At 40.8% G+C, this 26,029-nt stretch overlaps 1 protein-coding gene across 1 annotated transcript in view; it reads right to left on the bottom strand.

Annotated features, from left to right (window-relative positions):
- Positions 1 to 26,029, bottom strand: part of tnfsf10l (TNF superfamily member 10, like) — a 69,073-nt gene that overhangs the window by 4,667 nt on the left and 38,377 nt on the right. Inside the window, exons 3-6 of the mRNA XM_014981635.2 lie at positions 3,081 to 3,117; positions 2,895 to 2,996; positions 997 to 1,160; positions 8 to 118 (exon numbers count right to left, since the gene is read on the bottom strand). Of these exons, the coding sequence (XP_014837121.1) occupies positions 8 to 118; positions 997 to 1,160; positions 2,895 to 2,996; positions 3,081 to 3,117 (414 nt within the window). The remainder of the gene's footprint in view (positions 1 to 7; positions 119 to 996; positions 1,161 to 2,894; positions 2,997 to 3,080; positions 3,118 to 26,029) is intronic.

Here is a 26,029-nt window from a genome sequence, read left to right as displayed (position 1 = left end):
GGCATACCTGTATCGGGCTTGGGTAGGAGGTTTTCTTGTAGACGCACTGCACCAGCTGGTGGCTGACGCTCCGCTGGTCCCCATCACTGGCTGCTGGAGACGGATACCGAAAATATACCTGGAAGTAACCAGGAGCAAAGGATGATTATGACCGGTGCATAATGTCCTTGTTCTTTTTGACAAGTCACGCATACTTAGCTCCACTGCTTTTTAAGAACATTCAGTAGTCAAGGATCTTTTCTATTGATACAACAGTTGAGTTTTTCAAGTGAGCATTTAGAACCAGTAAAGCTGTGGTTCTCTTTTAAAGAGGCAGTAATATGTATTTTCCAGGCACATAGTGATATTTTATAGTGAAATGAAGTAGCTGTGTTACCTTCAGTTGTTAAAAAGTTGTGTATATATATATATATATATATATATATATATATATATATATATATATATATATATATATATATGTGTAAAGTAAGAATGAAAAAAAATTACTTTGTAATTTAATGGCTTGAAATTGGACCTCTGTCTCTTTAAGAAACTCCGTCTCTTTCTGAAACTCCATCTTCAGGAAGTCATCACAACATGGCTCCTCTATTAAAACCCTTTGACAACGTTTTTACCAGTGTTGTGCTGTGAAGTAGCTCGTTTGATCAAATCAGATCCGTAGATCCACCGGTTTGCTAATTGCTGCTGGCTAGTCTGAAGGGGTTGAGTGGGGGAGTGGCAGATACTCTGTCAATTGCAACTTCAAGGAGGAGCTTCGTCTTCGTAGGCGGAGCTAAGTCCACCCAGGCATTTTGCACAGCTGAATGGTTGCCATGGAGATTAAAGAATTTCTTAAACATGCATGAAAGAATTAAGGCAACACTCGAGGAATGTTTTTGATGAGGGAATAACAATGTAACATGATGTAAAGCTAAAAAATTTTAGTTGATTTTACATAATACTGCCCCTTTAACCTTTCTCTCTCATTTGAACCACTATTATGAGAATCATCACCTGTGAGTACAGGTAGTACCGCCCGTCTTGAGGCACTCGCAGCCTCCCATTGGTCAGCGTCATATTGTGCAGGTGAGCGCCAAAGCTCTGATTGGCCCATGAGCGGACCACATGGCGACAGGACTGGTGGAGCCCCGCTGTGGGAATCGGATAGGGAGAGAACCCTGCGAGTACACATTAGAAAAGTATTGAAATATTGCAGATTCTCAGCAAGATGGATTGTGCTAAAGAAATTGCCAAAAGCTCAACAGCGGAGGCGGCATCTGATAGAGCAGAATGTGAAGGCGAAGCAGTGATGAGATGCACTGTGACCAAAGTCGGCAGCTGCACAATTCAAACGACTTTCAAAAAGAATTAAAATTTAGTGGTAGTGTAACAATATGTAACTTACGTGACTTTTTACGTGACTCTTTAATTCATCAAAGCACATGTTTTAGTGTTTATGCATATTAAGCTATTTTGTAATTGTATATAATCTGGATAACATTTTTTGACATCTCATGCTGACTTCTAGACACATAATTTGGAAAGGGAGCACATTATCTGAGTTGATGTCAAAAATGGTTTTAATGTCAAGCTGTATATTGGCCTAAATCAGAAGGAGGATGTATCTATCCGTTCTGCCATATTTTCACTGCTGCTGTTCCGTAATTACTATTCTAGACGGTGCAGTTCTGGATTATTATCTTCCTTATTATTGTTGAGTCACGTTGAGTGATCCAGCTCTCTTATGTAAACCAAAACCCAAATAGAGAACAGGAAATACAAATGAGTTTAGCCTGTAGCTCAGATTAGTTATCATCTATGCAGATGACACTCAGCTCTATGAAAATGTAACCAGGTGACGATGAACCCACTGAAATGTTCAGTAGATTCATAGAACAAATCAATGCCTGGTTGTGGCACAGCTTTCTCCAGCTGAATAGAAACAACACTGGTTCACATAAGGTGAACTTATGAACAGCAGTAGGGCAGCTAAGCTAACATGCTTTGGTTTTTCTCGGCAGTTGCAGGATAAATGCTTCCTCTATGTCATCAGAGGACTTCCCTCGGTGTGTGTCTCACTGCTGAACTTCCTTATGAGAAATCCAGGCTGAATGTGTGAACCTCACCCTCTCGTCCTCCTTCCCTTACACACACACGCAAACACACATACATTCCTTGCCCTTTGTCAACGCAGTGGAAATGACATCATGCAGCCTTTGCCAGATTGTTAACACCCTTAGATTTGCACGCCAGTTTCAAATGAAATGCCAAAGTCTGGATAACAGGCAGAAGAAAAGTCCAACTGCAAAGTATTTTTAACAACACAAGCAGTTGTTTAATCATCATTTATAACCAGTAAATGTCTCTGCTAAGTGATTTTGGGTGCCCATCTTACTGGATGCTGACCATAAAATAACTGACGGGTTGAGCAATTGTATTCCTCTTCGGATGGCTCTGAATTGCAAAAGAAACAGGATTTCAGCTGTTTCGAATGAAATCAGGGCTTTTGAAGGACTTGTTTAAACCAAATCTGAGCTGGGAAAATTGAAAAATCTAAAAACACATATGTTTGTCCTGGAGAGCAGACATAGATATGAAAGTAAAGATGATTTAAAGAACATTTAATGCAATCCGTGTGAGTTAGCATGAACAACAGCTGCTCCTGTGAAGTGTCTTCCCCACTGTTTGTGTCTGTTCGTCGTTAAAAACGAGATTGCTAATGCCTTTTGACAAAGTTCTGCTGGGATTTGTATTCCTGTAAACCGATTCAACATGGTGCTCCGCTCAGATCAGACCTTAGCATCATTTGAACAGACGCGTGTTGGCAAAGGGGAAATCACGTTCAGCATCTTCGCCGTTTCCACTGTTGCTTAAACGGAGGATCCTGGGTGACTTTCATCCCCCCATCTCACCTTGAGAGCTGGTGTCCCGAAGAGTCAGGTGGGCAGACGGCCTCTGGACCACGGAGCTCATGAACTTTGAGTTGTTGAAAGAGCGAGGCATTGTTCTCGCCTCTGTCAGGGAGAAAAGAAAACCTTAGGAAAGAATGCTGCGGATGAATAATAGGGTGTGTGTAAGAGAGAGAGAGAGATGCTCACCAATGAAGGTTTGTTTGGAGATGATGTTCTCCGTCACCTGAAAGAAGATGGGAACACTTGGATCAACAAAAATGCCACGAATGACAATAAACATTCTATACGGTTTTTTTTTCCCTCAAACATTTCTGGTTAATAAAAGCAGAACTCGAGGATTTTACAGAACCATCAGGCCATGATCGAAAATCCAGAGGAGGTTACTTTGAAGAGAGTAAGAAAACCTCAAATAACTGATTGTATCACATCTGGGTTTTTTTTGGTAAAGTGTACAAATTTAATCTCACTGCCAAACTTTTGATCTGTTCTGATCATTCCGTTGCTTTTTTCTATAACTTTACTGGAAGTGGTTTTCAGAAGTTGCGTATTCTTAAAAAAACTCAAGATTGACAGTGGGAACAAAAACCACATTATAGAAACATCCTTAGTTTTGGGCAATGTTGAGGATTTCTCCATTATACTTTAATTAGAAGCAAACGACTTACTTCTAAAGGACAATATGTAAAGATAATTGAAGTAGAAAGTACTGAAAGCATAAATAATATCAGTGTGTTGGATGTTTTTCAATTTATCGTTAACCAATTTAAGTTGCAGTAACTTTAGTTTACCCTCCCCCTTTAGCTCTAGAGGAGCTCGGTCTTTTCACTGATTATCTGTTTCATATTCATATTACAACATATCGACACTTTTAACAAAGATGTAAAAAACATATTTTTGTGAAAATTACATTCTGCAGCTTTAACTGTCACAACAAAAACACTTAAATCCAACTACAAAAAGGTCAACATGACATACTGATATTCACTTGTGATTAAAAGCTTTTTATTTTCTGGAACAAAAGTCTGCTGATGCTATTCTCGGCGTAAGTGAGTAAATCACAGATACCGTAATATGAATTATAACTTAACACCATACAAACTATCCCTCCTCTCATCCTTTCATCCCATCTCTGCTCCACATCCTGCTTCCCTTGATGGATGTAAACACACAGACCGACTGTCTATTCTCACACGCTGGCTCTTTCCAACCCTTTCACACAGTAAAGCATGTCCTCGTTTCACTTCGCCTTTAAAGACATAATCGTTTTCGCTTGGTAGCGCGTCCTTTTGATCCTCCTTATTCTTTTTTTTTTTTTTTTTTTTTGTTCTTTCCAAGATAACTTTTTATGGCTTTTCGCTCCGTTTTCCTGCCTCACTCCGATCGTAGTCATGCAGTCCCTCTCCGGCACCCTGAAGTGAGCAACCGAATCCCGGCTGTTTCACTTTTCCCTAATTAATTTGCAGAGCAAACCGCAAAAATCCTATATATGTGCTTCGCTTCACCTCATATTCTGAAGGTGATGTGTTTTTCTTGGCCTCAGTTTTTTTTTCCTCCCCATGCCGTGCACTCAGCTGAACCTGTAAATTGAACGTGATCGCTAAATGCCAGGGGGTTTGGGGTATTTCAGTAAATGAAGCTGCCCTGACATTTCCCCTCCTCACCCCATTGGTGTATAAAACACGGCGAAGAGTAAATGGTGTCTAATCCTCCGCTGTGGCTCGTCTCGCTACGCGTAGCGTGCCGGTCTCGGCTCCCACATGTCCCCGAAACAGGAAAATTACTCCCACACACACTTCAAGACAAGAAAATTGCCAACAGATTTTCTGCCCCGCATCTGGCTGCAACTAAACGGGGGAATCTTGTAGGAGCGACAACCCTTCAGGTGACCAGAAAACAGTGTTTTCAAAATAGGAGATCAAAATGTCGGCTGAGTGTAAAGGTAAAAGGCTCACAGAAAAAAAAAAAAAGCCATCAGAGGTGCTTTCTGTTGGTATTTCGGCGGCTGCGTGAACATTTTGATACTTTTGATGGAGTGTGGGAAACCTCCATCGTTCCGGATTAACTGCTGGCACAAATTTATAACCTCTAGTCTTAAACTGATAGGATATATCACTCTGACAAAGTCACAACTCAACAATAGCTTAAAATATATATTTTAAAGAACTTCTGATGAAGCGTGTCGCTCCAAGCAGGATCCTGGTTTAGATAAATCAGACCGAATGGCGTCCGACAGGAGAGGAACGAGCTGAAAGGCTTGAACTATGGTGCAAACACACCTGAATTCCTCACAGCTATGATTCTCAGAAGAGGACAAGATGTGATAAAATCCCAATAAACCCGGCGGGTCATCACAGCCTGGACTCCGCCGGTGATTTAAGGTCGACGAACGCACGATAAATAATTTCCACCATCTGTCTTTTGGTCACAGGCTGAAATCGTTACTCACTGATAAGTCATGTGGAATGAGAAATGTCCACCGAATAATCCGTTCGCCCGCTAATTATGAAAATTCCCTTAATCAGGATAGAGATGCTCGCGCCGCTTGACCCCTATAAAGTGGAGATCTGAGAGGCTTTACTCGGATTCCTCGGGGATTCAGCTTCAACAAACGGAAATGCGGTGCAAAGTTTACAATGAATGTCATCCTGCGCCGAGACCAGACGGAGAACTAAACCCGAAACACAGCTGCCATATGTCTTTCTGTTTCTTCTGACGCAAAGCAAATGCACATTTGACTCTTAATTTTGCTTGTTTGCTAAATCATGTCATGTAGATCCGAGCTTAGTGCTCGTATAGACAGACTTGGGAACTTGTCAGAAAACAGAATGCTTTTTTTTTTATTTTCGTGAAGTTGAGTTTTCATGTGTTTTCGACAAAAAGCAGATTATTGTGATTTAGGAGGTTGAAGCAAAAAGAAATATGTTGAAGTAGCTTCTTTCCAGGATTTTCACTGTAAAAACCTATATTAGGAAAAACCTAACAAAAAAAAAGAGATGGATGGGAGCAGAGTGCTGACAGGCACCCATCTCAGATAGCCTTTCACACCGACTCTCACTGATCACTTTCTGTTCCTGCTGGTTGTTTTTACACAGTTTCTTTTAGTTAAGAGTGCTTTTATAGCAATACACACATGTATATATACATATACACATCCAGCTATACTTACACTCTTCCCAATGATCCATAGATGTCACCAAAGAGTGTAGGAACTCTGAGTTAGAATAGAATGTACTTTATTGTCCCCTATGGGAAATGTGTCATGGACTCCAGCGTGTGTATTGCATTGTAGCAGCTGCCCAAACAAACAATAAATACACATTCGGTACATAAGAACAACTAGAAGCGTAGACGACATTCACAACGGTTTAAAAACAACAGAAAACCAAAGTTATTGTACATCTTCCAGGTCTCAACTCATTGTCCATTCAAATTTTTGATGACATCAGGTACAAAAGTGTATTTAAAGTGGTTCAGTTTAGTTTTTGGGATTCTGTACCTTCTACCTGTAGGCTACAACTCTTAAACACTCTTGAAAATTCTCAAAAAAATGTAGAATACAATTTCTAGTGGATAAAAATGGGGAAAAAAAAGAAAATGTTTTAGGCATTACAAATGAGGAATTTATGAAAAATAATACACTGTTATAGTGCGTATTATTGCAAGCTAGTTCAAAAATGCAAATGGGCCATTTAAATGTGTGTTTTTTTTTTTTTGCCTCTGGAGCATTTATAATTTAGTTTTAAACTGAAACCCTTTTTTAAATTGGATTTGGTTTAGATGACAAACAAAGCATTGGAAAATGCTTATAAATTAAAAAAGAGAAAAAACACATGAGTTAACTTGCAGTTTAAAAGTTATCTGAATGTTATCTATTAGTCCAGATTAGTCGGGGCTTAAGAATGACAGATTGTCTAACTGGTCTAAGTTTAAGCCCTTGGCTGAATTGTGGACCCAGTTTTGTTTAAATGTTTTTTTTGTTTTGTTTTTGCACTTAAAATAAAAACAAACCTGGTTAATGTTTTGCCCTCAGGGATACAAAATGTTAAAAAACAAAAAAATATGGAAAGAATTTCACTCTGTGAAACACTGAAGTAGAGAACATTGTCAACAATAATATTTCCATTTGGAAACTGCTAAAGCGCGACTGGGCTAAACCCAAATCTGAACCATACATTTGAAACGTGCCAGGGTTTATTTCATCCACAAAGTTTTTCGTTAGTTCGTTTTTTCTTTGCGTTTTCTTTGCGCTTCCAGTCCTAATGAGCGCATGATCGGCTGTCACAGTGTTTTAAAGTGAAATGCTACACCTCTGCCCTCGTTAAGGGGCTCCACTTTTGAGTCAAATAAATCAGCGTGGAGCCTCTGATGTGTCTACCCTCTAAGTTAGAGTTTACCGCCTGTGCGACCTTTAGTGGGGGCAAGTTGGATAGAGTGACACCAGGCTACGGTTGTGTGTGTGTGTAGGCAGTCTACATAGCTTTCCAGCTGCAGCAACAACAACAAATAAGCCCTGAACTCTCCTCTTTTACTTTCTTTCGGATAACAAATGGATAAAAATAGATTTTTTTAAATGCCATTCTTTGTGCAGAAGCAAACAATCTTACCAAGTACTTTTGGGCTGGTTTGTAGTTACTACACTTGAATTAAGACAAAACTAACATGCAAGTAACTTTTCAGGAAGCTACATGAGCTTGTTATAAGTCAGTAATTCCTGAATATCGATTAAAAAGTACGACTTTCACTTCTAACATGGGAAAAACATCTTGTTCCTTATCTTTTAACATCTTGTTCCTTATATCTTTTACCTTCTTTTGAGGATATTTTTTGCAGTGAAAAACATGAGGGAGTCTGAAGGACAATATTGAGTAATTTGTCGTCATTATAACTCCCAGTCAACAGGGGGAGTTTTCTGATAAATTTGCACCAATTTTCAGGACGGTTCTTGAGATAATCTTAGGAGATATTCCTGCTGTGTTAAGAGTTATCTGGTCTGCACAGAAAGACGTCAGGAACTCTCCGGGCTAAATTCAGGGATATTCAGTGGGTTTGTCTTGGCTCAATACTGCAACATGTGTGGTGTTCCCCGATGACAAATGACAACACAACCTGTTGAATGTGACGTTTGTTTAGCCAATCAGAAATCTAGGTGTCGAGAATACAAAAGGGAATTAAAAATACACAGAAGATAAAACTGCAGAGGCGAACCTGAAAGTCTGGCTGACATTAGGAGACATCTTTGTATCGTAGTTTTCTCTGTTAAATATAGTCTACAAACTATTGCGTCTTCCCAGTCAGCCACGTTTGTTTACTCTGAAGTCACATTTGGTCTTGAGAGGTTTTGTGAGATTTTCCATCTGACATCTGAATGTTGGTGATTGAAATCTCTTTGTGTGTGGTACGTTGGTCCCGTTGTCTGGCCAAACCTGTTATACCTTAGATATTTTTATTGTCTCAAGTTCTGAAAATCAGATAATATTTTTAAAATCTTGCGGGGTGAACCAGGCAAGACTGGAAACTTGGACGGTCTTACAAAACCTGAAAATTGTCAACAAATTCTGATCAAGCACCTGTAGTTCCTGTACTTTTCCTTTACCAAGCAATGGAGATTAAGGCTCCTTTGCTTGGTTAAGGATCACGGTTCCCCATCAGACAGTTTGAGACAGCTTCTGTCTTTAGTTTGTTAAAAGTCAGCACAGCAACAAAAAATCAAAGTGATGGTTAAAACATTATGTCTTGTGTTGCTGGACTAAGTTATGAATGCTACAGCTCTATAAGGCCGTCTGGTTCAGATTGGGCATTGAATGTTCGACACCGTCCACCACATTAATATGTTTATCTCTTCACAGAAGACTATGCAAAAGTCATATTAAAAAAGTGTAAGTCTGTTCCCCAAACAGGCTATTTTGCCATTTCATGAGAATACAAAGTGGTACTGGCTTAATTAGGAAAAACATACTGAATGGAAAGCACTATTTCCACTGGTTTTATGAGGTAAACAAAAGTTTGCCACACAAACTTTGCAGAACAAATGGGTCAAAAGTCAGTGGGAATGGAGAGGAGAGTCGAAAGCAAAAGATGATGGACAATTATGGGGAACAAGAGAAGTGGAATGAGATACAAAAAAGTTGGGAAAACACAGAGAAGAGTCAGGTGGGGGAAGTATGAAGAAAGCAAAGATCCTGCCTGACTGAAAGAGAGGATTGAGAGTCGAAAAAGACGAAGAGTGAAAGACGGGCAAGTATGCACATGAAGGAGGGCTTTTTTTTTTTCTTCTGCAGATTAGCAGTAGCTGCAACCCAATACTTTAATACGCATGGACAGGCCTGAGCTGGAAGTGTGTCTGTGTGTGTGTGTGTTGGAGAGTATATTTGTGCTACTGTGACAAGTTCTTATCAGCTCTAATCTGGTCTGAGAGGCAACTCATTCCTCACTGTCTGAGAGTCGCAGTCCAACCAGTGTCTCCATGTTTGTGAGTCTATAAAGTTCAGTTCAAGATCAACAAGGAACTTCAACTGCTAACACAAATAGTCTGAGAAAGAAAATGCAAATGTTTGTCTCTTTTAAAAAATATAGTAAGTTTATTATTATTATTATTATTATTTTTGGTCACGCTGAGAGAAATGAAGCAGTTCTGTATCAAATAGCTGGCATACTTAGAAACACAAGTCATTACACATGTCTGCTATTAAGGGTTTTTTTTTTTTTGCGCATTTGCCTTAACGCAAACCAAACACGTCTTCATTAAGAGCCGGTCTTCCTGACAACAGCCTGTTTTCCTTTATTATTAAATCTCATTCAAAGCCAAACCAGAAATGTGACTTCAAAATGATAATCCCCATACGAGAGCAACCTTCGCTTGTAGGGTTTGCTGTGTCGAATTAAAGGCGCTGTAAAGCCAGCTTTTAGCATTAATTTAGTGGCCAACTCAGAAATAAGGACCCAATTCACAAAAAGAGCCTAGAGTGCAAAGACATCTGTAGATCTCCTAGAAAAGAAAGTCTTGTTTAAATCAATCAAAAGTGTGTACACGGAAAGAAACCCAGATGCATCAGACTGTGTGCACACTTGGACCCAAGCACATTTTCCTTGGTCAGATTTTAGCCGTCGTAGGATTTCCTCATTGACTTTGGCAAAAGACTGCAAGAGTTGTCTCCCACCAGTGCTAGACTCTTGCGTTTGCTTTGGTTGCATTTACCCAGAATGCCCAGTGCTACGATCCACTTCCTGCTTTTGTTAGCGGTATCTGGTCCGCTTCGCGTCCACATATGCATTGGAACCGCACCGGAGTTCACTTCAACCGAACCACAACCGAGGATTTTAGGCGGACCAGAGTTCGCTTTTTTGATCCACATTAGAGTTTGATTGTGTGTTCACACCTCTCCCGCAAATGAATTGGACTTTCTAGGCAACTGAAATAGAGTTCGACTAATGCGGACTAAACTGGGCTGGAGTGAACGCAACCCTTACAAAGATAGAAGCTACTAAATGAGAGGTCCATTAAAAAAAACTCAACTCTTTATATTCTCTCTGCAAAAACAGTCACGATGTGCGTCACACGTCTGAGCGTCAAATGTACTATTATTATAAAAGAATGTGCTATTGAATTCAACTGAGAGTAGGAATGTAGCATTTCAATCTTCATTTGTTTACTCACAAAATGTCTGTGAAGACAAAGGCGCAGACTACTCAGAAACTAACCAGCAAAAAAAATGCCCGGCCTGGATTTCCCTCCTGGAGCTTTTTGTCCTTGTGACACGAAGTCACCAAGAAGCAACGACTCCGATTCAGTTCTTTTCCATCCCTGCTGTTCAGTATGATGAATGAATCCTCAAACCGATTCTGCGCCAGCGTGGTTAAGCTGCAGCTCTGAGCCCAGATGTAAAACACTTCATCTAATCAACAAAACAAGTTTGACACACGCACACGGAAACACACACTCATTCGTTTTACATGACATTCAGCGTGATTTGTGCCCCTGCTGCGCTCTCGCTGCCAGTCTCTGTAGCTCGCTACACTCAATTTTCTGTCCAGTCGGAATGGTTTTAAGTCTTTTCATGTTCGCTTCAACATCTGATTCTCATTGTTTCTGCCATGTTTTTTGTTAGTTTTATTTTTTCTTTTAGTTGTGCGCGCCCTAAGAGTCCTTGGACCCCAAGCAGGGCCCGTGTTTCTTATTTTTTACAGAACTATGCAAAAAGTCCCAAGTCTTGCCACATAGTCTTGATTGTATTTATAAATACAATTCAGAGAGGAGAGTCAGAGAGCTACAAAAAAGTCCCACTGTCACAGGCGATTGATCAAGGGTGACACTTGTTTTTGTTTCTCAGTATGAAATTTTCGCTGACACATTAAATTTTGCTTAAAAAAAAGTAAGCACAAAATCTAAAAACAACCTGAAAACGACGCCCTGTTAGCGTTTGCGAACGTTTTCAATGATGATAAAACACTTGGAGCACGCTGTATTCAGGACTACAGATTCAACAAAAATCCCAAACCAGTCTGCCCCTGCCTGGGACTTCACGGTCCACCATGGAGCATATTTTAGATATTTCCCAGAAATCGAATCTTTCACTGGTGTTCTTTGGATTCACGTTCATCCACACCTGGCTTCCAGACTTTTGATGCCACAATTTATCTTCATAAGTTATCTTCTCTGGAAAAAAAAATCCAGTTATTGAGATGTTAAAAGTGAATCTCAACCTTCAGAGAGCGGGGAAATAAAATGAAAATCTTGCCGTAGGCGTATTTTAATGTAATTCCACTGGACTGTGTGCAGTTGAGTGTGGGATCCTAGATGCTTTTCATTATTCCATACTCTGAAAATACATTCCTCTGGTCATCTGACTGGCAGCTTTGCAGCCCTGCTCAGAAGCACTTTATCTCTGAAAAGCACAGAGGAAAAGTTTTTTTTAAACATTTTTTTATGACAGGTAATGTGCCCCAGTGCCTCGGTCGATGCCAGCCGCTGATAGCCGACCTGTTTACTGAGGGAGTTTCCTGCCGCACTAATGCTGCGTTCGCTTAAGGAAGTGGTTGAATTTACTGAGAAGGAAAATAGAGTTAGGTCGACATTTAAACTTTGGTTTCACCGGGTAATTAAGTCGGTTTGCTTGCCCACTTTGTCGGTTTCACATTAAAGCGCTGCAGACGCTACAGAGTTACCGCCTTGCATGTGCTTTGGTGGGTAGTTTCTGTGTCGTTTTGATAATGTATTTCAATGCATAAAGCACACACACACGTTTTTTCTCGTCACATTTTCACTGTCTATCTTTTTTTATCGGCTTTTACAACACGCTTACGACGGGCAAGGACATAAACAGCATGAGTTCAGGTCAGGGGTCAAAGGTCTCAGTCTAAGCTTCATTTCCCAAGAAAAGAAGATGAACAAATACAAAGGTAATACATAATTCACAAAATCTTACCAAGTGTTCGGTAAGTTGTTTCTGTCTTTTGTCTCGTTTCTATGCAAATATCTTGGTACGCTTGAAATAAGAAAATTAACTTGATATGGAACCTTGTTTTAAGTCAGCAGTTCCTTGATATTAATGAAAAACAAGACGAATGTGTCGTTACGAGTGAAATAATCTGACAGCAATTAGTACTTTTTTTGGTATCAATATTAAGGGATTATTCACTTAAAGCTCCTACATTTTGTAAATAAGTTAATTTAATGTTGGTTTCAAGTGTATTGAGATACTTGCACTAAGAACTAGACAAAAAAAATACTTGGTAAAATGTTGTTTATATACATTTTAATGTTTGAATTGACTCTTATTGTTTAAAAAAAAAAAACAACAACAAAAAAACATGAATTTTAGGGGAAAACCAGCCATGTGTGAGAACTGTGTGTGTCTTTAAAGAAGAGTTTAAAGCAGAACGATCCATGCATGTAAACACAGCGAAGGCATCCCCGTATCTCCCTTCCCGGGTTCTCCGTGGTTTTCCTGGTTTCAGTCAGAACTTTGGCCTTGTCAGTCGTTCGTTATGGGAGTGATGCGTAAGACAAAACAAATTCTTCCCCAGGCCTCCACTTCAGGGAAAACAGAGCAAAAGGAGCCTGAATTCATCTGGCTGGTAAACAGCAGCATAATTAGTCCACTGTTATGTGGTCTTCAAAACCCATATTTGGTCAAATGTTGGGAGTAAAACAAGTAAGACAACATAATTGTTAGATTGAACGTGCAATTACGGAGGACCTCTGGATTCAATAATAATAAAACTGGTCTCTGGCCAAAGCCTGTGGTTGAAAGTTAGTTTAAATCAACATGCGTTCAGGTGTGCAACATTAGTAAACTGGCAGTTCTTCACTTCTCTGTTGAATGGAAACTTTGTGAATGCACAAGGTTATACCTCATCAACGCTTCATTCGAAACTAAGTTTATGTTTGTATATCAACATCTGTAGGAGTTAGATGGAGCTACAATACTAGAGATGTTTTCGACCAATCAGTGCTATTGCTAATGCTAGCCTAAGGCGGTGCTAAGGCTAACTAAAGACAGTCATCTAAAACCATAAAACCTGTAAATTAGAACTTTTGTTGGATATTCAATTTTAATTTTTATGGACTTGGCAAATGGTCTAACATAAAGTCTACAGTTTTATTAATAATTTATTTTATTTTTTACCTTTTAAATCCACAATGACTTGCTGACCCATTTGGAGTCAGAAAACATTGTTCAGTTCTCAGAAATATCCTGTAATCTAGTTTATTGTTGAGCAGTTAAACACAAAAAGAGAATCATAAAAATTTGTTTGATACCTTTTATTTCTTTTTATGGTCCCCAGATACAATAATTGCATCCAATCAAATGATCAGACATAGAGATATTAATAGGTGCTCTCATTGGACCAATAGTGGGGGGGAAAAAAGTTCAAACAGCAGAAATAACAATCACAGCCACACTATCAAATATCATTTTCTTCTGCCAACTTAGAACATTTAAAATCGTTGCCTTACTAAATCAGATCTCAGGTTTGAATCTCGTCTTTCTGTGTGGATTTTGCACGTTCTGCCAAAGCATGTATGTGTTTCATGTGGTTTTTTTTTTGTTTTACTTTAATTTGATCCCAAAATCAAATCCTTTCTTGATCTTAAACTGATTGGGAATCCACTTAAAAAGACTGCTTTGGTGTATAAAACCACAGCAAATTTTGTAAAAACACCAAAATCAAGAGCATGTCAGCTTTTTCTCTTGACTTTGTTTCAGTTTTCCCAAACTGGCTGCTGGGAGCGTGGAAGTGCATGTCGTCCACATGTTGTTTCGTAACAGTAGAACAATCAGAGCTGCGGCACAAATGTCACAACTTTTCTTTGCCGTTCTCTTGGAGATCCGCGACGGTTTCGATCGGTCTGTTGGGACTCAGTTCAAAATTAGTCTCCAGATTTGTTGTCCCTTGCAGCTCAGAACATGTTGGACACTTTATCTCAAATGCCAAGTGTATGTACGGGGCATTAAGTGTCCCCGTCCAAGGCGAGCCTCCGCTAAATATAGCAACAAACTGCTTTCCAAGCATGTTTATAGGGAGGCTCTGTTCCTGCACCGACAAGCTCTGACTCCATCGCTGTTCTTTGCACATTGGCAAATTTACAAGCTGATACGCAATAATAATGAAAGACAATAAAAAAAACCTCACACACAATCAAAACAGATTTACCAGCAGAGTGTTGTCCAGCAGTTGGAGCCCATCTGCTGCATCTGGCAGGTCAAAACAAAAGCTCGTGGTTTTGGAGTGTAGCATCTCCAGAAATAAAGAAAAACACACTCACACACAGCTCTCCCAAAAATATTTCAACTAAAAGCAAATCCGGAGAGACTCTTCAAGGTCGCAAGGTGGTGAGGATCAAGCTCTCCTTGTTTAGCTTGTCAAAATAACCCCATTCATCAAATGTGATTCATTCTTTCTGCTTACAGAGTGATGACTTTATTGGACCTCTATCTCACTGCTGTATTTATGCCAACTCTTCCATTTAGATTCTCATACGGACAGGATGGAAATCAAATCTGTGGTCCAAGAGAACATCCTAGGATAAAAGATAAAAGTCGGAGACCATGTGGTCAAGACAGCACGTGTACGCAAAGAGTTCAGGGCCTTAAAAAGAAGAAGAAGAAAAAGACCCCGATGTGGCTGTGGGGGGGTCTGCACACAATTTATTCTAGCCCAGGAGGAAACCTCATAAAAGCCCAATCAACAAGAAGCTCGTTGAAACGCTGAATTGTCAAGGCCTCAACAAAGCCGGCACTATTTTCTTAAAGAGATCCTGTCGGGCCGAGACGCACCAACAGAAACACTGTTGAGTTCTTGGACTGGCGCTCGGAGCCAGAGAGAGGGAGAGCGGGGAGAAACCGGACCAGTTGTGACGCAACACCAGTGTTTGAACTGTAAATGTTCCATGCACAAATATGCAGATGCTGGGGGGGGAGTTGGAGGGTCCACACAACATTTCCCAGAGGTTTCACATCCTTATACGGCTTCATGAGGGAGGATACGGGGCGAATCATGAAGCTCAAACTTCGTTTATGTCACCTGGATGCTCTGAGGAAGACAAACTGTCTGTGTTTGCCATGACGGATCAATTAGATAAAGAAATAATAATAATAAAAAAAAAGCCAAAGGGTCGAAGCGCCTTGTGAAAAGCAGTTGAGTCGCAGTGCCTAGGCTCTGAAAGCAGCGAAAAGAAACAAACCAGTGGAACTGGATGAACTGTGTTACTGTCTGGAGACGAAGCAAGGCCCGAACTGGGATAATCGAGGATGTGTAAAAGAGCAACCGGTTGCTTCACTGAAGGTTTTAAAAACTAATATGATGGAGAAGAGCTGGAAACGTGAAACAGAGAACACCTACAGCAGATGGACACAAAACCATTGATTAAAAAAAAACTACAAAACCATGTGCAGTGATTTGAAAAAGGAACTTTTTCCACATTTCTTCACGCTGCAACAAAAAGTTCAACATGTTGTCTTTATTTTACACGATTAATCAAAAGTAGAAGAACAGCAACATATTTGATGCTGTCAAACTTGACGGGGTTTAGAGTCGTCATCCCAGTGGAAGGTGAATCTCAGCTCCTTGATAATCTCTAGTTTCTTCTTGGATTATCCTGAATGAAGCTCCTTCCATCTTCACATCAGTTCACACAGCAACTCTTATTCTTTTAAAAGGAAAGAATCACCACAGGCTACGTCACATCGGCCAAAGAGTTGTATTATTTTATTTTCTTTATGTGGTTCGTGTGACCCGACTTCCTGCCATCAAAATGCCGTTTCGTTTAATAAACTATTTGTTCAAGCTTTATGTGTGACCAGAGGTTAGGAGCAACTTTTGAGATAAAAGAAACTTTAAAAGTGGTTATCAAGTCTTGCTTTTTCTTTTTTTTTTACTTGAGTAAAATTTCTGGATACTCCACTCACTGTGAGTAACTTCACTTGAGTTTTTATTTGAGTAAAAGCATGTTTTTATTGTCGTTTTAGGTTTTGACTTTTATTCCCCGATTTGTTTGTTCTGCACATCACTTTGGCTGAGCTTCTGTTTTTTTAAATTTGCTTGATAAATAATTTGGATTGGATTGCTTTCCTGAATAAATAAATAAATAAATAAATAAATAAATAAATAAATAAAGCATACCCCTGCTGCGGGCAGCCTACCCCATGAGAGTCAGACGACTCGAGTGTCCCTTACTTTCACTTCTCAAAGGTGGGAACTTTAATCTCATTTGACCAGAAAACCTTGTTCTGATCCGTCTGATGTGTTTGTCGGCCTTCATGATTCTGTTTATTCACTGTTATTACTCTAATAGTCTTCTGTATTTAGCTGTCTTTATACAAGAAGTGCAGAAAAAAAATCTATTCTGTAGTGAATGACATTTCCTGGGCATTCTGAATCCATTCAAAATGCTCAAAAAATTATTCTAGTTTTAATTTGTTTTAGTAAAATTATATTTTGAATAATTCTTTGACTATTTTCTATTAGGAAAACGCCGGGCAATTAAGCTAACCTAACACTGGTCATTTAAGTTACGCAAATTTAATGCACAAATTGTGTCAAATTTTATCAGTTTATATTTATTTTTAAAAATAAATGTTTACACTGTTTTTTTTCTCTCATCAGCCACATTTAAACATTATCTCTAGACTGTTTTGAATAGAAAAACTTCTTTCTGAAATTGTTTCTGAATCAAATCATGGGTTCACACATCTCTAATTTAAACCAGTATCAAATTAGTTGCCTTCTAAAAGCAAATGGCTGAATAAAATTTTACTTAAGGGTGTCATAGTATCAGGAGCTAAACACAAGTCATCGTTTATATTTTCAGTACATTTTTTAACAACCACCTTTTGATTTCTTCACAGCTATTTGCCGTCCTGTGTTGGTTTATGACATAAGACGTAAAATACGTTGGAAGCTTCTGGAGACTTTCACAAAGAACTGTAGACTGACTGAACCCTGAAACTAAATCACGCATTTTCCTTTACTTTTTTGTCGAATTTTGGCTGAGAAGTCCAGTCCCATTTGACTCCAAGTAATGCGTCACGAATTAAAGCCGAACACGTGCTACATAAAAATCCGACTGCCTCAATGCTGCACACATATAAAACGTTAGACAGTTGTTCATCTGTGGGGGGATAAAAATGCGCCGGGGAAATTCCCCAACAGATGAGTCTGGGAGAGAGCGTTTAATACATCAGTCGTGACAACACAAGAAGCCTCTTGTGCTGCTGTTTTTGATGCTAAGGAAAAGCTGGTGGAGTTAAGAGGTCCAGAGAAAAGATGGAGGAATGTTAGAGGAGGCTGCCGGACAGGAACTTAGCCTGAACGATGAATGGAAGGAAAAAAGAGAAAAGAGGGTGGTCGACGCCAGACACAGGGCTTTTGTGTTTGCCTATCAGCTGGAAATCACTAACAACACCGCAGACCACCTCCCCACCCGGAAAGTGTGTGTGTGTAAACAGCATGTCAGTGACTGACATTTGCTTTTCAATAGTCGACTGGAGCGCAGGGTAAGATAAGAACGTGCTCCTCGGGGGCCCCGGCGCGTTTCGTTTGGCCAGACACAAATATCAGATGAAACTACGTGTTTGCTAATCTGACACAAAGACAGAAAGAAACATAAAGTTTCGTTGTTGTGACGTCACCGTGTCCGTCTCCGTCATCATCAACACTTCATTTCAAACTACACCCTGGATATGATCAAATATTAGACGTGGGGAACCAGTGGAACCATGTATTTACTTTTACACTTCGCCCTGTTTTACCAGTGATTACATCAAGATGTCGTATCCCCACAAACATTTTTTTTGTGAGCAGTTGGTTGTTTTGGCAGGCCAAGGGGAACTTGACCTGGACGTGGGTACAAGGGCCTAAAAACTTTATCAGCTGTAACATGATCTGAATAAAGCTTCCTGCACGACTTGCTACCTGAAAAAAGTCAAGCATGAGGCCAAACCAAAACTGTAAAATGTACAAAACGGTGCATTTTTGAGCTGTTGGACCGCATTGTGAGTGTGGGCCAAATTAGACATTTCACAGGTGTTATTATTGCAAACTGAAGCTAAACTTTGCACAGACTCCACTCTGTCTGAGCATTTACTGTCTTACATGTAGGTCCAGATACCGTCTATAAAATTTCACGGCGACTCCGCTGGAGCAAAAACAAAGAGTCGCAGAGCGCGGATCAAACGACCGAAGATAAAGGTGCATCAAACCGTTGACTTATCGTTCGCCTTGAAGCTACTCTGACTATTGAGCAAGCACTCATTGTCCCTTTTGGGTGTTTCGCTTGCTGTGTCTGATGTCTTGGGAACAGAAACAACATTCAGCAAAGCAGCTAATGATCTAACAATACAGTGACAGCTCACTGCTTCTTTGGCAAAACGCTCTGACTAATGCTGATTCAGGAGTCTTTGATGTTGCCTGAGTGAATCAAAGGGTCCTTTCTGCCTCGAAATTTTGCCGACAGAACTCACCAAACTTTAAAACCCCTGAAGAGGCAGAAAGCTCATATGCTCGATGATTAAATGTGACTCATGTGTCTGAAACATCCGTTAGACGCTTGTAAATTAATAATATCCTATTCATAAATTTAAAAAAAATTTTTTTTAACGTTGACGGGGGTAATTCCAGAACGCTAAAACCCCCTTTTCTGATTATTTTTCTAGATTATTTTTTTTCAGCTGGATCTTAAACCCTGAAGCAAAGAGCATTCTTTTGAAACTTCTACATTAAAAAAAAACAAGAAAAAAAACACACACTAAGTTTAGAGTGCAAATGAGTAACTTCATCCAATTTGGATGAAAACCACTTTGTGGGGATTTTGGGAAACAGTTGGTCTCTTTCTCCTTACAATAATACCGGATTAAGTTCTGGGCGTTTCGAAGAAAAACATGTTTTCATTCAAAATCCAAGCAAGCCTTGTGATGTTGATCACTGATACGAAGCTTAGAAAAACGTATCCCATCATCCTCTACTGCAGTTGCTCAATAAAAACACCTTGAACTTTGCTGCTTTTATGCGCTGCGGCTTCTTCCGTCGCAATGTCATAGCTGGAAAGTTGTGGAAGATTTGCGCTTTTCTACCAGATGAAGTCAGGGAAACTTTAAGGGAGGAAAGAGGCGGAGGGCTGAATAAAAGATCAGTTTTAGCACCGATTTCAAACGGTTACACTTGAGAAACACTGAGGCCTTTCATACGCCAGACATATCAAGCCTAGGGAGAGACGAATGAGTCCAGTCGGATTCTTCCAGAGTAATATCAAAATAAGATAAGAGCCAGGTCAAACTCAGAAAGAGGACGAGGCACTTCGTTTCTATTTGCTTCTCGAATTAAATCAGGCACGCTAAAACCCCCGCAGAGTACGAGCTCTTGATTTGGACTTCAAAGTTGTGCCCCGCGTTACGAAACTCGCTGATTTATTGCGAGAGCGATCCGGCGCTACGCGGCATGCGGCGCGCAGCCTCTCGAAAGTTTAAACCTGCAAACTGTCTGTTCGCACCGCCGGCCCAGCCATCTCTAAACACCTGTTTTGAATCAGCAGTCCGAAGCCAAATATTTGCTGTGACATCACCGCTCGCGAGAGGGAGCAGATTCAGTGATACGACGCCACCACTACACACACACACACACACACACACACACACACACACACACACACACACACACGAGGTGGGACCAACGGAGCGTCTCTGCTGCACCTGATTAGATGAAAACGCGTTGGCTAACCTTTTGGCATCATATGCTCCTCATCAGCAGACCACGGGCATGAAGATGGATCTGCTGGCAGGCGTTGATGAACTGCAGCCTCTGACTGTTAAAAGTAAATTTTTCACGTTTTATCACGCTCTTCAGAAGCTTGTTGGTTTAAATAAGAGAGGAACTGATGAGCCATTTTGCTCCTGACCTCATGACACTTGCTGGGCTTTTAAAGTGCTTTCTGTCATCGCTGAGGCGATCCTGCAGATAAGAGCCTGCACCATATAACAGACCTTTAAAAAGTGGTGCAAAATTGCAAAATGGAAGGAAAAGGACACAGAGTTAAAACTCTGAAGAGTGTGGCAGTCTGCCCCTTTTACTAGGATACCCCTAAATCAATCCAAAGCAAGGAAGTGCTATGTAGGAACTATCCAGCTGTTTTCTGAAGCACCTGGAGGTGTCTAAAGGTGTTTTCACACCTGATATTCTGGTAGATGTTGTTTGATTGTGGAACAAAGTTGCAGCATTTATTACATTTTCATCTGGAGCGTTTTACTTTCATGCTGCATTGTGTCAAACAAACCAAACCCTTTGAAAGACCAGTTCCTCCCCTCGCCTGTGGTGGCGCTGCACCAAGAACCGTTGAAGGAAACAACATAAATACCTCCAAGAAAAGGAATTTCTTCCTTCCTCTCAAAATGTAAACAAAAATGGAGTAGAGTCAAATTTTACCCAGTTATCTTTGGTAAAAGACCACGAGTCATTTCTCTCTCTACCATATTTATCTAGGCTGGATGTACCCAGAATGCCTTGCACTGTAGTCCGCTTCCTGCATTTTGTGCGTTCTCCGGTATGCTTGGCATTCACATATGCATTCGAACCACACAGAGTTCACATCAACTGAACCGAAACCTGGGTTTTTAGGCAGACCAGAGTTTGCTGTTTGGTCCAGATCAGAGATCGATTGCGCATTCACACTTCCCCCAAACAAGCCGGACTTTCTGGGGTAACAGACCAGAGTTTGATTAAAGCAGACTAAACTGGACTAATGTGAAAGCACCCTAAGAGAACTTTACCCTGACTGAACACTGAGGATGGGAACAACCATAAGAAGCCATGTTTGGATTTTGCCGCAAGCCGTGCAGGAGACGCAGCATGCACCTGGAAGAATCAGAGCAAAAATTAGCATTTTGACCTACATCCTTCAAAGCACTATACAGATATGTACTCAAAAAAAACTAAGCCTGCGCATAACCGAACACACTGTTCCCATGGTGAAACATGGTGGTGTGAGAGTCATGCTGTGGGGATCCAGAGAAGGGAAGCTGCAAAAGATTCTAAACAAATCGCTATACATAAAGAGCTGGTGAATAACAGAAGACTTGCAACCATGTATCCATCAGCTTTGATATGATCTGAAAACCATCACCATTGTTTGCTGCCTTTTAGTATTTTCTAAACAAGTCTGTCTTGAAACAATGACAGGAGCACTGGACAGGAAGGATGATGCGGTTTTGCTTTGTTTCAATGGACGAAAATCCCATGTGGAAGAGCTACAACTAGACCAACGAACATCGTTAGGTTAATTTTCAGATCCCTGGGTCTGTTTGGCTTAACCTCTAGCCCTGATTTAACCCCGGCCTCCCTAAACTTGAAAGGTAAATTCCATCATTCCTGTGCTCTGCTGAAGGTGAACTGGCTCAGGGGTGAAGGCCGTGACCCTTTCAACCCAACGAAGAGGAGGCAACATTCTTCCTCTGGCAAAGTAATTGCTGCTCAGCCACTATAGCAGCAAGGCATTTCACATCACCCCTTATCACTGCTGTTAAAATACACCCAGGAATTTGTTTTTGTCAGGAATGAAACAGCCAGGTCTAAAAAAAAAAAAAAAAAAAAAAAAAAAAAGAGAAGTTGAAGAGTGAAGCCAAGACCGGGGAGAGGACACATGAGCGAGACCTTGAACGCATTCCTGCCACATTTAGTTCCTCTCAGCCGCATCCCCGAGCGCCATCCATCACTCCAGCCACAGTGTGAGAGCAGCTGTGCCGGCCGCTCCTCTCAGCAGGTGAGTATCTGTGACTCTGCTCTTTAGACGAGAAGACGGAGGAGGAAGAGAGAGTTTGAACGACTGCACTGCCTCAGTTCAGGTTGTTTATCCTCATTTCTCTATTTCTCTCTCCCGCTGGGCTTTCAACTCTTTTGCACCTCCTTACTGGTGAGTTTGAGCTTGTCTTTTCCCAGAAGGGCAGACAGTTGAGATGGATTCAGCGTTCACCTCCAAGAACAGCTGTTCCTTTGCAGTGTTCTGAAGGAGGTTTTTGGCTTTCATTTGACTGAAAGACCCACAAATTATACCCCAAATTAAACCGGATGCAAGCTAAACAGATCCTATTGCAAGGAGAATTTGGCCGAAACATTCTTTCTTCATATTTACTGCAGTGTGGTGAGGAAACAGTAGAGGACTGAGCACAGAGCCATGAGGACTCTGATGGAGCTGGACATGTTTGTTTCCAATGCGAAATAAGTGAAAGTTCACAATCCATAGGCAGGTGGGATTGTTCAGAATAAGTAGAAATTAATAACTATTAACATCTGGGCAATTATTAAGCATTCAGCTAAATGCAGAGTTAAATTGATGTAAAGGAGAATGACCTAAACAGGGTTTTTTTGCAGGCAGAGGGGGTGAAATTAACAGTACAGTTGGCATTTTTGAGAAATAAAAATTGCATCTTTTTTTCTTTAATCAAGTTGCATATAAATCTTTGATACTATCAACTGAGTTTCTCTTCATTTCCTGTTATTTTACTCCACTTGCCTTTTTTCACACTGAAAAATTATCCTTTAAAAACTGTTTCTGAGGCCAAATCGTCTCCTTGCCGAATTGAGGGGGGAGAAACGGGAACACAAAGAGGCAATTATGTGGAGCCCCACTTCCAAAAACCTTTCAAGAAAAATAGTTGGAAGTCGAGATGCCCAAAGCTGTCATCTTCACCAACCCCTCAAGGCGGTTTTGTATGAAAACCAGACCAAAGTTGTCTTACTGAAGTTACCACATGGGTTGCAGAAGACTGAAGACAGTTTGTTGCCGCGGCCACAGATGGGAATTCAAACCCCTCCGTGTGAAGAAGGACCAAACCAGAAACTCCGTCGCCTTTTCTGGAAAACGGTCAAAGTGAAAAACTCAAACTAAGGCTGATCATTCATGACTTGTACGTAGGATGTTTACAACTGAATAAGTACATTGTTCAACTATAAGCAGACCACCTCTCGTTTCTTTACTTCTAGCCCAGTTTTCAAACTTTTTTCCCCGTCTCCATCTCTCATGGCTTTCCTGTCTGTTGCATCCCAATCGGATTTGGTGAAGACGCCCCTCGTTCTTCGTCCCTTTACTTTCTTTGTCCATAAATCATATCAGTTATTCCTCCACTCTGTTTCTCCACTAAGGGTCTCTTTATTTCCCAATCTGTGACTGTCAACACATTTCCCTTCACTGTCATCAGCAGCGGTGGTCTGCGACATTCGGCGACCAGCCTCGTCACCCAGCGCCAGACATCCATGTCACCACCATCGTCTTCGTCCATCGTCGTCACACGTTTGTCACATGATCGCCGTCATCGACATCATCGCTCACTCTTAGCTGCAGCTTGTGGGTATGTTTATGGCCTGCGCGTGCTCTGCTGAGGGATATGCAAAGTCATATTTTATGTAGTCAGTGTTGAGCCAAAAGTGTTTAACGCCAGCTTTTATTAGCTTATTTTCCCTCAATCTCATGTTACCACTTTTTCTCTCCTTTTTTTCTGTTCTCTTTTTTCTGACTTTATATAAGTAACACGAGCCAGCAGGACTGGATGTCCAAGCATGCCACACATTTTATCAGTGGACAGAATCTATATAAAACTAGACCTCGGCGTAGAACCCGCCTCACTCTGGCACTGGGTTATTTGCAACCCACTTTATTAGACCCACCTGTTCAAATGCTCGTTGACCCAAATAGCGAATCAGCCAATCACAAAGCCTTGATTTAATCCAGCTAGGAGACTTGCTAGAAATTACCTGCACACCCGAATCTATCATGTTTATTGATTCTGAGCATGACAATAAGTTCACTGTACACCAGTGGCATCTACAGTCACCAAATCTCAATCTTCTTCAATTGTCTTACCAAAATGGACCACCAACAAAGACATGGGACAGAACCTTAGAGTAAAATGGTTTAGTTGTACTGAAGACGGTTGCAAGGCATCCAAGAAAGTGCCAGAATCCCCTCTTCCTGCAGATAACCCCCACACAATCTTGTTGCTGTCAGCACCGAACTTACGCAACACTGACGGCTGGCAGTCGCAGATGCTTCTGCACGTAAAATAAATTGAATACTTTTGTACAGCAGGGCATCAGAAAAGCAGTTTCTATCCAAAAGATGGCAGAATGAAATTCATCAGCCAGCGCGAGGATAAACTGAGTAAGACTCCTGCACAGTTATCTTCTCTGATAAATCCTTCTCCTGACTGTTTGGGACATCTGGAAAATCATTTGTCTGAAGGAGATGAGTGATACCATGAGCCCTGTGTCGTGTCAACAGTAAAGCATCCTGATACAATCCATGTGTGGGGTTGATTCTCGTCCAAGGGAGTGGACTTTCTGACGAGTCCACCAAAGAGCACTGCCAAAAATTGAGAGGGCGGTCAAAATGACCTCCAAGAGACAATTCCTTTGACAATTCAGACACATTTTGGAGATGATGGAGCACCATGTAATGAGGTGGAAGTGATGATGGAGTGACTCAAGCATCGTAAAAAACCAAAACTCTTGGAGCTGTGTCCTTAAAACTTCCCGGACCTCAATGCTATTGAGAATCAGTGCTCACTTCTCGGCAAAAAAACATAATGAGACAAAGGGGGAATTGACCCAGAGGTTGGTGGGGCGATTTTTCTTTTTTAAGCCAGGAGATCAGCTAGAAATGACACCTTGTTGAGGTGGAGCATTGTTCGCCATGAAAGTGAACTGGCCTGTGTAAACCGACTGGATCGTTGATGTTATTCAGGTACTATCAGTTGATCACTGTACAGGCGGAGAGCCACACAGGTCACACCACCATCTCCAAAGGCTCGTCTGGAGACTGACTGACGGTGTTCTCTTTAATGTTTCAATCTAGGCTGGCAGCCATCATTTCTGCTCAACGTGATTCCACTTTCCTTTTAAGTTTAGCACAAACTCGTCCCCGCCCCTTAAAGACGGTGACACCTGCGGTGAGTTACCCAGCAGGTCGTCTGGTAAGCTGACTCTACTAATGTAAGCATCTGGATGCTTTAGTTATCCGTGGAGTTCACTTCCCTGTTCAAAAGGACGCTGTTCACAATTATCCTATTTTTATTTTTATTTTTTAACAGTGCAGGTCAGAGGCTGTGCATACTTTTTACATCAGCAGATATTCTGAGCAGTTTTATGGCTCCGACTCAAAGGCCTCTGGTAAATCTTGCACGTGCTGGATGTTGTTACTGAACGGGAGTGAGAAACATGGTTGTAATTAGTTAAATATTAACAAAAGGCTTTGAACTTTCCTGTAAGGTCAGATGATAAACACACCTAAGCACTGTTCTTGAATCTGAAACCGTGCTTGCTGTTCACCACTAAGCTTCTCCTTTATCACATTTCACGACCAGACTTCCAAGCCCTATGTAAGTGCAGACACCATAAACAATTATTGAGACCAAACAAAGTTTTTACAACTCTGTTGAAGAAATTATTAAATCCAGACATAGAGTCAAGTGAAAAACAGAACTGTCAAAGTTTAATATCCAGTTTTTCCCTAAACCACTATAACATATTTATGTCTAAAATAATTTTTTATCTCTGGAAATGATGAGGACACCAGTGACATGGAGACATTTTGTCAGCTCCAAGATATTTGGGATGTTCTATTTCTAAATCCTCAACCTGTCCTGGATGGATTT

Source organism: Poecilia mexicana, unplaced genomic scaffold, assembly GCF_051168715.1.
Source record: "Poecilia mexicana isolate PSO_F unplaced genomic scaffold, ASM5116871v1 scaffold_18, whole genome shotgun sequence".
NCBI lineage: Eukaryota > Metazoa > Chordata > Actinopteri > Cyprinodontiformes > Poeciliidae > Poecilia > Poecilia mexicana.
The sequence above is the reverse complement of the archived record's forward strand: the minus strand, read 5'-3'. Positions and strand labels throughout refer to the sequence as shown.